At 39.7% G+C, this 12,762-nt stretch overlaps 1 protein-coding gene across 3 annotated transcripts in view; it reads left to right on the top strand.

The window, feature by feature from the left end:
- Positions 1–12,762, top strand: part of FEZ1 (fasciculation and elongation protein zeta 1) — a 40,360-nt gene that overhangs the window by 14,265 nt on the left and 13,333 nt on the right. For all 3 annotated transcript variants that reach the window (XM_067751472.1, XM_067751475.1, XM_067751474.1), the window contains exons 4-5: positions 10,437–10,523; positions 12,426–12,594. In XM_067751472.1, coding sequence (XP_067607573.1) covers positions 10,437–10,523; positions 12,426–12,594 — 256 coding nt within the window. The remainder of the gene's footprint in view (positions 1–10,436; positions 10,524–12,425; positions 12,595–12,762) is intronic.

The raw sequence follows: 12,762 nt of genomic DNA, 5'->3' as shown, positions 1-12,762 counted from the left end.
TAGCATGGGTGTGGGATGTCTCAGGTCCTGTTTTGAACTCCCGAGCGCTTTTTTTCTCTTGCGGTACTTATATAGATCGTGTTTAGTACTTACCCAAAATGCAAAGGAGAAGATAGGCAATAATGGAATAACCCTAGTGACTGAAATGAAATCAGGTCCGTCATGGTGCAAAAGGCAAATTTTGCTTTGTTATCTCCTTTGCCACCTTTCCAACTCATTTTGTGGATTAAGCCAAAGTATATATAAGATAGCCTACCCTTCAAAAGGACTCTAATTTATCCTCATTTGCAGATTTCCCTCAAGAGGGTTAATATTTCAGGGCAAACTGAATGACCCTGAGAAGGATGATCTTGAGCTCTGCTCCTTGTAGAATATTCTCCATCTGACCCACGGGAAATGGACGGCGTAGCAAAAGTGGATGGATGAAGGTTGTTTTATTTTAGCCTCCTTTATTATCTGGATTCATTACAGTAGAAGCTCTTTTCACTGACATCAGTTTAAACGACTTGCTATATAACCAGTGCTCTGTATTCCTTCTGTAAAACATGCCAACCGAAAGCCCTTGGCATGCGGCATGAACACGACTGGTAGGCTTCTCTCTGGGAAGTCTTATCTCTTCTTCCACTTAATTCATTGCCAAGAATCAGTTGTGTTTGTTCCCAAACCTGTTCATGCTTGTCCTTGTGACTGTAACTAATGTCATGAAATGTTATGGAAACTGTAGGGTTATGACTGCAAAGACAGTCATTTTTGCTTTTATAAAATCAAAGTAACACATGTGTGTAATTTTAAAAGTCAAATAATATTTTTAAAATAATACGAGACAACAAAAAATATAAACAGCAGTCTCTGACTTATCTTTCCTGGCTCCATTAGAGGCAACCACTTTGACTTCTTATAGCTGTTTCTTTTGGCGGGTACCTACAATTTTCTAAATAACACATTTATGTTACTACTTCTTTGATTATCTAAAATGAATAATTTTGGCTGTTGTCCATTATGGAAGATAAGATTTAAGTCTCTCGCATCACCTCAAATACTCACATTTGGCCTTCCCCCTTGTCACCAATTAAATCAATATTACAAGTACACACTAGGGTAACTGTGTAAATACTATTTCTTGCTGAATCATGTAGTGTTCTATAAGAATATTTCCTCTCTTGTACAACTTCTTATTTAACCTGGAGTGAAGAATTGCCTTGTTTTTTCATTTGCTTAGCTTCCTGTATATCTATCATTAGTTCAACCCCAAACTCTGAGTGAACTCTACATCTCAAAATATGTTTTTAAAAAATCAGATAGTCTTTCAATTCAATCAAAAAAAAAAATCCAAACTAGTACCCTCCATCTTTTTGCTATAAACTAATGTGGTTGTACTCTAGATCTGGTGCACAGCTGCTGTCCTGGGAAATCTTCATGTCTCTCTCTCCTGTCCTCTGACTGCCATGCTTTTATTTTTTTGGGTATGTTCCCTTGTTTTGGTGAAAAAAATTCAGTGTATTCTTGAGAAAGGGTAGAGAGGAATATATTTGTTAGAATAGATGAGAGTGTCTTTATTCTCCCATCATACTCTTGATTGAAAATTTGACTTGATAGAGTTATTTTAGGCTGCAAGTGAATATTTACTCAGAATTGCAAAGCCATCATTATCTTTTCCTCCAGCTTTCAGTGACGATTGAGAAGCCCCATTTAGAATCCATTCTGATTCTTTGTCTTTTCTATGTGACTCTCTTTTGGTTCTCTCTAGAAGCTTTCAGAATATTCTCTTTTTCCTTTCTCATTTCTTTTACAGTAATGTGCCTCAGAGTGAGCTTTATTTTTTCATTCAGATGAATTATAATCCATGGGCCCTTTTGACCTGGAAGCTCATGACTTTAAATTGTGGCATGGTTGCTTGTTATTTCTCTGAAGATGAATTATTTCCATTTTCTGCCTCTATTGAGATGATTATATGGTTTTCTCCTTTATTATGTCAATGTAATGAATTACATGAATTGAGTTTCAAATGTTAAATCAACCTTGCATTCTTGAGATTAAAGGCAACTTGGTCATGGTATATTACTTTTCCTTTTTAATCATAGCTTTACTGAAGGATAATTGGCATACAATAAACAACACGTGTTAAAGAGTGCAGTTTGATAGGTTTTGACATATACGTCTGTGAAACCATCACCACAATCAAGATAGTGAGCATGTCTGCATGTCCATCACTCTTCCCTTTCACCCCCCAATCTTCAGGCAACTAGCTGCTGTCATCATAGATTAGTTTGCATTTTCTAGAATTTTGTATAGGTGGAATCACGCAGCACGTACTCTTTTTTCGGTCTGATTTTTAAAACTCAATATAATTATCTAGATATTCATCTATTTTATTGCATGTATCTACATACATTCCTTTTTATTGCTGAGTAGTGTTCCATTATATTGATATACTATAATTTGCTTATTCATTCACATGTTGATGGACATTTGGTTTTTTTCCAGCTTTTGAATATTGCGAATGAAGCTACTATGAACATTCTCGTATAAGTCTTTTTGTGGACGTGTCTCTGTTTCTCTTGGGTAAAAACCTATGAGTGGGATGTCTGAGTCATATTGTAAGTGTCTTTTTCACTTTTTTTTTTTTTTTTTTGTGGTACGCAGGCCTCTCATTGTTGTGGCCTCTCCCGTTGCGGAGCACAGGCTCCGGACGCATAGGCTCAGCGGCCATGGCTCACGGGCCCAGCCGCTCCGCGGCATGTGGGATCCTCCTGGACCGGGGCACGAACCCGCGTCCCCTGCATCGGCAGGCGGACTCTCAACCACTGCGCCACCAGGGAAGCCCTGGACAGCCTTTTTGATTTTAGTCATCTGAGTGGGTATATAGTAGTATCTTATTTTAATTTGCATTTTCCTGGTAACAAATGATGTTAAGCATCTTTTCATGTGCTTATTCACAGACCATGCATCTTCTTTGGTGAAGTACCTGTTCAGATCTTTTGCCCATTTTCTTAGTGGGCTGTTTGTGTTCTTAGTAATGAGTCATTGGAGTTCCTCATGTTAAAAGATAAAATGAGGCATATTAAATTTCTGAGAGTTTACCTGAGCAAAAATCTGTTCGAATCAGACAATGCCAAACCCAAAGTGGGTAGGAGTGCTCCATCGACAGGAGCTAGAGGAAGGACTTTTACAGAGAAGAGGTGGAAGCAAAGGAAGGAAATTATCTGATTGGCTGTAGCTTGAGTGGTTGCATCATCTGGAAAAGTCTGGGTGGCTGTTTGTGAGTGGCTGTCCTTTGGTTTGAGTTCTTCACCTTGAGGCATTAGAGGTTTTGGTTTGCTTAGGAGACTCCTGAAGCATTCAAGTCATCTCAGTCTAATAGCCTCTTTGTTTACTTATTTTAACACATATATTCTAGGTATAGTCCTTTTTCTGTTGTATGTTTTACAAATATTTTCTTCTTGTCTATGGACTGTCTTTTAACTTTATTAACAGTACATTTGAAGAGCAAATGTTTTTTAAATGTGATGAAGTCCAGTTTATTCATCTGTGTTTAATAGTTTGTGCTTTTTATGTAGTACTTAAGAAATTGCCAAGCCCAGGGTCACTAAGAGTGTTTTCTTAAGCCTTCTAGAAGTTTTGTAGTTTTAGCTCTTATATAGTTTATGATCCACTTCACGTTAGTTTCTGTATATGGTGTGAGGTTAATGTCAGGGTTCATGTGTATGGCTATCCAGTTGTTCTAGTATAATTCATTGGAAATATCCTTTCCATATTGAATTGTCTTGGCACCTTTGTTGAAAATCAGTTGACCTAAATGTGTGGATATATTTCTGAATTCTCTGTTCTGTTTCACTGATATATGTGTCTATCTTAATGCCAATATTATGCTCTATTCATTACTGTAGCTTTATAATAATGTCTTGCCATAAAGCATAAGACTTTCAACTTTGTTCTTTTTTTTCAAAGTGGCTTTGGCTATTTTAGGTCCTTTGCATTTCTGTATAAATTTTGGAATCACCTGATCAATTTGTACAAAGAAACTTGCTGGACATTCAACTGTGATTGTATTAAATCTATAAAACAATTTATGTATGTAGATCAATGTTAATGTGATGAATTACACTAATTGATTTTCAAATATTAAACCAACCTTTCATTTTTAAGAGAAATCCCACTTAGTTGTGATAGATATCCTTTTCACATAATGTGGGATTTGATTTGTTTATATTTTATTAAGGATTTTTGCATCTGTGTTCATGAGGAATCTTTCTTTTTAATTTTCTTTTCTTGTAATGTCATATGGTGAATTGGGAATTTTTCTGCTTCTATTTTCTGAAAGAGTTTGTGTTATATTGGTATTATTTCTTCCTTAAATATTTGATTGACTACACCAATGAAACTATCTGGACCAGGGGTTTTCTCCGTGAAAGTTTTTGATTACAGATTCAACTCCTTTAATAGATATTGGGCTGGGCTTCCCTGGTGGCACAGTGGTTGAGAGTCCGCCTGCCGATGCAGGGGACACGGGTTCGTGCCCTGGCCCGGGAGGATCCCACATGCCGCGGAGCGGCTGGGCCCGTGAGCCATGGCCGCTGAGCCTGCGCTCCGCAATGGGAGAGGCCACAACAGTGAGAGGCCCGCGTACCAAAAAAAAAAAAAAAAAAAAAAAAAAAAAAGATATTGGGCTATTTAGATTTTCCACTTCTTCCTGAGATGATTTTGGTAAAGTGTGTTTCTTAAGGAATTTATTCATTTAATCTAAGTCATAGTATTGACCACAAAATTGTTTATGATATTCTCTCATTCTTTTAATGTTAGTAAGATCTATAGTGATGTTCCCTTTTTAATTACTGTTATTGTTGATTTGTGTTTTCTCTCTCCTCTGTCCCTCTCCCTCATCCCCTTCTCATCAGTCTGTTTTTGGGTTTATCACTTTTATTAATCTTTCCAGAGAACCAGTTTTTTTTTCCTCTGTGTTTTTTCATATTCTAGTATGTTGATTTCTTCCCTTAACTTGATTGTATTCTTCTTTGTATTTAAAATAGGGTTTTACTTCACCCTTTATTTTTTAAGCTTCTAAAGTGGAAGCTTATGTCATATTTTAAACTTTAAAAAAATGATCTTAGTCTATTTGGGCTTCTATAACAAAATACGACAGACTGGGTGGCTTATAGACAACAGAAATTTACTTTTCACAGTTATGGAGGCTGGATATCCACGATCAGGGTGCCAGCATGGTTGATTCTGGTAAAAGGTCTCTTCCAGCTTGCAGACTGTCAACTTCTGACTATGTCCTCACAGGACACATGGTACAGAGGAGCTCTGTGGAGCCTCTTTTATAGAAACACACTCCCACTGATGAGGGTTCCACCCTCCCCAGCACCTCCCCAAGGCCTCCTTATACCATCACATTGGGGGGTAGGATTTCAACATGAATTTTGGGAGGACACAAACATTTAGTCCATAGTAATAACATAAGCATCTTAAAACAATAAAATTTCTTTTAAGCATTGCCTTAACTGAGTCCCACAATTTTGATGTGGTATGTTTTCATTATCATTCAGTTCAAAATATTTTCCAGTTTCCTCTTTCTTTTTTGGCCTATGGGTTATTTAGAAGAATGTTTATAGATATTTTGTCATTGATTTCTCATTTAATTTTGTCAGAGAACAAAATCTGTACAAATTAAATCTTTTAAAATATATTGAGACTGACGTATGACCTAGCACATGTTGTATCTTAGTGAATGTACTATGTATCACTGAGAAGAAAGTATATTTTGCAATTGTTGGTTGTGATGTTCTAAAAAGGTCAACTAGATTAAGGTGGTTTATAGTATGGTTGGATTCTTTATATTCTGATTTTTTGTCTGTTTATTTTATCAATTATCAAGACAAGAGTGTTAAAAATTTCCAGTTATTACCCTGGATTTGTCTATTTCTTTCTTCAGTTCTGTCAGTTTTTGTTTTATATATTTCGAAGCTCTGTTATTAACCGCATACACTTTTACTATTGTTATGTCTTCCTGATTGACCCTTTTATCACTATGAAATATCCTTCTTTATCTCTGGTAATACTCCTTGTTTTGAAATCTGCTTTGTCTGATATGAATTTAACCACAACAGCTTTCTTATGCTATTAGGTATACATTTTTTTCAATCCTTTTACTTTTCATCTATCTGCGTCTTTAAAATGTGTCTTTTATAGATTGTATGTAGTTGGGTCTTTTATATTCAGTCTGACAATGATAATCTGTGCTTTTTAGTTTATTGTGTTTAGTTCACTTGCATAGCATTTATTTCATTAACGTTTAACATAACATTACTATTTTGTGTTTAGGTGTACCATCTTGCATTTCTATGTGTTCCATCTGGGTTTTTGTGGTTATTGTCCCTCTGTTTCACCTTCTTTTGGGTTAATCGAATACTTTTTGCTATTGCATTTTATATTTACCTTTGGAATTTTAGTTATACCTCTTTGTATAGCTGTACCTTTTTTTTTAGTGGATGCTAGGTTGGCATCTGCTCTCTAGCATCTCTCTTTTTTTTTTTTTTTTTTTGCGGTACTGGGGCCTCTCACCGTTGTGGCCTCTCCCGTTGCGGAGCACAGGCTCTGGACCCACAGGCTCAGCGGCCATGGCTCACGGGCCCAGCCGCCCCGCGGCATGTGGGATCTTCCTGGACCGGGGCACGAACCTGTGTCCCCTGCATCGGCAGGCGGACTCTCAACCACTGCGCCACCAGGGAAGCCCTCTAGCATCTCTTTTGCTGTTGTCTTTTCTCCAGTTCTCTCTGTCCCTGTGGGATATTCTCTTTTGATCTCTTTACTCTCACTTTAGCAGAGTTTCAGGAGATAACTGCGTGTGCTCAATCTCCCACGTACCTTCCTTCTACTGTTCAAAAACAGAAACAGGAAACAAAAGTTGTGTTGTAATGTGGATGATGCAAGAAAGACTACATGAAATTCTACTCGGAGGCCCATGATGGAAGAAAAGGCCTTGGCCTTACGTTAGGCGCTTGGTGAATGAATAAATGTACATTTATGTTTTCAGGTCAAAATAATCTGCTTGAGCTATGTATGTATGTATGATTATTATTCACAATTCTCCACTTTTAATTGGGTTTTTCAGTTAATGAACCTATTCTGTTCCTGACTGATGTAAAAGGTGGTCTCTTTTATCCCTGTAACTTTAATTGATAGCAGATGGTGGTTCTCTTAGACAAGAGGAAATGGGAGTCTAGGACAGTAAGTTACATCCTTCTGTTTTCAGGTGAATAAGCAGCTCATTTATCTGTGGAGCTGGGATATAGGAGGTGATAGTATTGCCATTCAGTCCTCTGCTTTTCATTCCTTCTTTCAACAAGTATTTGTTGCCACGTGCTGTTTGCTGTGTTCTGGTGCATCTCCCTTTGGGGATATAGAAGCACTGACTTAACCCACACAGATGGGTTAAGTTGCCCTTTCCTTGGGCTGGGTACATATTGGTGATTTTTTTCTCCTTCTTTTACTTTTTGACTGGAGGTGAAAATGTATCGCTATCTCTTAAATTTGGTCAAGAAGACAACCACCCATGTGAAACAATCGTGGTAAGGGGAGGGAAATATCGTGCAGTAGAAATTCCCTTTCCTGTGAATGGCATCATCTGGAATGCTTTAACAAACAACACTGGTTAATAGGCATTATTGGACACAAGAACTTGATGTCATTTTAATTCTCACTCAGACTCCCGTGCACCTAGATTTAGCATTCTCATAGTCTCCAGGGAAGAGTCTCTGCATTTATTTTTAAGCTTTAAGTGACCAAGTTACAGCCCTAAAGGCACACCGTTTACCGAAAGCAGGAGGAGGAAGCAGCTTGCTGAATAGTATGGCCAGGCTCATTTCTGGATCTTGGTCTTCTATTCTCAATTCTGGGAAGAAGTCACTCAGAAGAATGAGGTTTTTTTCTTGGAAGAGCCATAGTTCACTTCAATAATATGGAGACAACTTGAAGATTTAGTCTACAGAGAAATTCAGCCCCAATTTGACAGCCTTCTCGTTTCCACACAAGAGGCTAAAGAACTCCCTGCAGTCGTTTCTCTGCATGTGTCATATATTAAGAATAAGAGTATTCATACACTCGTCCGTATACCTATGTGTATGAATATATATGACGAATACTGTTATCAATATACGTAAATGCTGTCATTTTCCAAAATCTTTCTCACCAGCTTTCCACACTCTGTACAAGATGCTGTCCTGGGAATGGAGGGAAGGGAGGGAGTCTGTAAACAGCACTGAAAGGAAAGAGGGCTTGTTGAGAAGTGACAAGAGCAGAATAGAGTCCACTAGATAGAGGCAAAACATGGGACCAGGCTTAGAGAGGGTGAGGAAGATGAGGGAACCAGAACAAAAGCTACAGAGTGAGGAGAAAAGGAGAGGGACAGGGCAGATGCAGTGAAAGCAGAGGATGGCAGAGATCCACGTGGGGAAGAGGGAAGGGGCCAGGGCTTTCTCGGGAGGACTTTGTGCATGTGTCTCCTTTTATTTTATTTCGTTTTGTAGCGGCAGACTTCTGAGATCTGAGAACATACGGGTTAGGTATAGCTCCCACGATACGACGAACTCATGGTAACTTTCACAAGCTTATAATTCATTTTCAAATCTCGTTTTACCCATGCCTGAAAAATCAAACCAGCAGGCTTTGTACCAGAGGGGAGAGAAGGCTCTAACTAGGAATCATCCATGCCGCTGCCTGGCTTCCCTAATGTCTGAACAGCAAGAAGGGTCTATGCCTAAAAGCTCTCCCCTGCCTTCACCGGGAGCTCAGAGGGAGGACTTGGGAAGGGCGATGGTGTAGTTGAAAGATGCAGTATTAACAGCCAGTGAGGTAAACTCGCTAAAATTGGCCACATCTCAGAAAATGTAAATATTCCATTTAAAAAATCGAATTACTATGAAAAAAATTCTGGTTATAGACTAACACTGGCTGTCAGATGCTTATAAAAAATAATCCAAACAGAAAAGAAAACTTTGTTTCCCAGCATGAGCCTAACTTCTACCACAGGACTTTCTAGCCCTAAGAAAGTTCTGCCATATGAGAGTAGTTGTGAACAAACCGTGGCTACAGGAGTTTCCTTCTGCACAGTGGGGAGCTGCAGAAAGCAGGCGGGTACCACAGGTGGTGGACTTGGCGGAGAGAGGAGCATATGGGTTCGACAGCAGAAATAGATGTCGCCATCTGGCACAAAACCCCTCAAATAATCCCATTACCTCCCTGTCCTACCCCTTATCCAGGTTGAGAGCAGAGGGCCTTTGAGATATATTTGATGTTTTCTTTATAACATAGTCCCGGTTTTAAGCAAATGTAGCTAGAAGGTGATGTGTTTTGTTGGGGGTACCTGCCAAGGTGGAGTTCAAGGAAGAGGGGAGAAGTTTCTGAGGATGGACTCCCTCTGACATGATTGCTTGGATTGGAACTGGGATGTTTCCTGCGGGTGCTAATTAGAACAGGAAAAGTGTAATCCCCAGGAAAGAGGGAGATCAGCATGCCAGCTGTTGGTGCGCAAGTGAAATTGATTCCTGGATGACAGGTGTCTGCAGGAAGATTTCCTTGAGGCACTTCCTGCCAGACCCTAAATGACTTTCAAACGAGACTCCTGGACACAGACAGCTTGTTAGGTGGTTTAGGGGCTTATCCTGTGCAGGTTTTGAACATCAATACCAGGCTATGGCCGCTTGGGACACGGACAGTAAAGTCAGATATGCTGTGAATACCTTGCTGGACTTCTACATTTAGAATCTCAAGGGTTGGGAGCTTTCAGAGCCTTACTTGGGATGATGGAAATCTGGAGACACGTGGCAAATGTTTCAGTATGTGCTGTTGCTGTGGAGTCTGTCCTTTGGTTGGTGTGCTTAGGTTGTTCCGTTGGCATGTCCAACGGAGCTTCTGTACATCCTTCATCAGCTACGACACCATGCCTAGATTCCAATGACACGATGACATTTCATCAAATTTTAAAAACATGATTATTTGCACTGGAACAGCCCACCCCTTTAAATGCCTAATAAAATAAAATCTGGAAACTGATCCCCAGGTTGAAATTCCTTATATAAACAAGTGTGCCTTTGCTGCAGGAGTTGGTTGCCATTGTTACTCACCTCAGGAAGGTTCCTTGTTCATGTAAAAACGACCTGTCTGTCGGTTAAAGAACAGTTCTTTTCCCCATGGGTCGGAATGGTGCCGGCCACACACGCCTTATTGTCTTTTTCTAAGCTGGACCCAGTGATGCGTGCTGTGTGGACAGGGTACGCTTGGAATTGGATGAAACTCTGCACACCTCTTCAGATTTTCTCTTTACACAGGGGATGGCCAGAGTGGCCTCTGTCAGTGTCATCTATTCTAGAGACTGGAGAGGATCCTAGTTCTGCTGATGGTCAATCAGAATTCCATCCCCCACCCCACACCTCTTTCAGATCCATGAGAAAGGAGAGGAAGAGTTCAATGAGAAGAGTGAACATTATTCTGGAATCAGTGAGGAGCCTCTGCTCACAGCAGATCAGGTACGAATCTCTCTCTCTCTCTCTCTCTCTCTCTCTCTAAGTTCTTGGAACTTTTAGTTCCTTTGATAGACAAAAAGTCTGAATACATACCTGCCACATCCCTTTCAGGCAGTAGAAAAATGTATGGTCTTGTGGTGGCTGTGTCTTTGGTAAATTTCATGTCTCTTTAAGCCTCAGGTTATGCACCTGCTGTAATTAGGGATGTAATTCCTGACGTGTGTTGGATGTGGTCCATGTTTGATAACAGCCAGAGATGGGCTCAGCGTTTACTGCCTTCATTTCCTGCTAAGTGTCTTTATTGCAGCTCATTGTACTTGGAGTCAAGACACTTAAACAAGGGTCCCAAATAGCTGTTCTACAAGAATAGAAATGGCAGAAGAGGCTTCCAAGTGATGGACATTTTCTCATATTTCATAGAACACTGAAAACGTTGAGCCTTCCAAAAGAAGTATTAGAAACACTTGTTTTTTTTAAAAAAAAAAGATCTAATGTTTCACATTTTATTGAGTTACTTAATTTTAGTTTTAATAATTTGTTACTTAGGGAAAATACTCCTGAGTCTCTGGATTCCTTATTCAACCTTTGAGTCAACAACTATTTATGGGCATTTGCTTTGAGCAGGCACCTTTCAGGTGTTTTCACAGAGTGGTTCTGAAAAAGCTCCACTAGGAGTTTTGGTTCCAGAAAGTGCTTTTCAGTAAAAGGAACTCTTTCATATCTGTGGTAAAAAGGTGGGCTATAAACAGATAAGGATCAAGAGATTAAAAGGAACCAGATTAAAAAGAACAGGAGCTAGCAGTTACCTTGTGAATTTGGGGGGAAATACAATTCAGTGACACAAGTTCAATGATAATGACTCTGAAAGAGAAGCTTAGCCATAAAATTCTAAAGGGGGGTCGTGTAGTTTGCTCATGTTCCATGAGTGGCTTGCAGTAGTCAAAAACTAAGTATCCCTTAAATTTGTGAGTGGAGATGGGAAAGCTTGGGAATAAAATAGAAATTATTCCAGAGGAGGGGACCTAAGTGCCTTTATCTTTGATCCAGCCTAACATAAAGGAGCCCACTTCAAAGACCAGTTGGCCTTGGAGATGGAGTCCATCACAGCATCGAGAACAGACAAATATATAGATGCACTGTTCTGACCAGACTCATGGATGGCTTCTTTCAGAAGTGGTCTTTGCTTATTCCATTTCCTTTATGTGTAAACAATTAATGTACAAAGTAGTTCAGCCTTATTCCTCTTGGCAGTTATCTAATTTTACTCTCTCTTCTAGGAGCTGTCCCCTACAAGAGTCTAGATTACAGATGGGTTTCTTATCGATTTTCTGCTCTCCAGAACCTACCTGTCCTTTTATTATGTCATTATCTTTATTTCCACTTTTGTTGGGCAGCTTTAGTTCCTGTCCAGGTGAATTCTGGAGGAAGAGCTGTTTTCCTCTATGTAAAAAAGCAACTCCCCATTTTGAGTTATCCTACGAACACTTTGGTTTTTTTCCCATCTTAAGCATCATCGCAATGAATGGACTGGATTTTGTGTTTGAGTTGGGTAGATAAAATGTCTTTCCACTTAGAAAGAAAGTGCTCAGAAAATTGAAGTAAATGTTCCCTTCCAGGAAGCTCTGCTTCATTTCCTGAAAGAGCAGTTTATTCCCAAAAAAGCACTCATCTAAATGATGTTCTTGGAAGAGGTTTGACATTAGAGAGGATTTTATATCAAAGAAAGAGTGTTTGTAAGCCTTTGGTCAGATCTAGTTTTATTATTATCCAGTATTTATTAAGTAACAATATTGCTTTAGGAATTTTACAGACAGCAAATTAGGAACATCCTTCCCTGATCAGAATTCAAGCTGGGATGTCCCTGCAGCAGAGAAGAGTGAGCACTCCCTTGTGTACCTTCTCCAGGTGATTGAGGAGATTGAGGAAATGATGCAGAACTCCCCAGACCCTGAGGAGGAAGAGGATGTTCTAGAAGAGGAGGATGGGGGAGAAACCTCCTCCCAGGCGGACTTGGTCCTCCTGCAGGAGATGCAGGCCTTGACCCAGACCTTCAACAACAACTGGTCCTACGAAGGTGAGAGTTCTGGGGGCGGGCTCACGGAGGACAAACTCAGCTCTGCCAGGCAGGGCACATGCTTCACACGCCACTAAGAGAACCTCGGATCTAGGGAGTTGGCAATACCTTTCTTACTGGACATCAGGAGAGAAGCATTGCTGGGAGAGGAAGCAAGATTAAAAGGAT

The sequence above is a fragment of the Pseudorca crassidens genome, chromosome 9 (genome assembly GCF_039906515.1).
Source record: "Pseudorca crassidens isolate mPseCra1 chromosome 9, mPseCra1.hap1, whole genome shotgun sequence".
Lineage (NCBI taxonomy): Eukaryota > Metazoa > Chordata > Mammalia > Artiodactyla > Delphinidae > Pseudorca > Pseudorca crassidens.
Note: the sequence above shows the minus strand (reverse complement) of the source record. Positions and strands in the feature narration are given on the sequence as shown.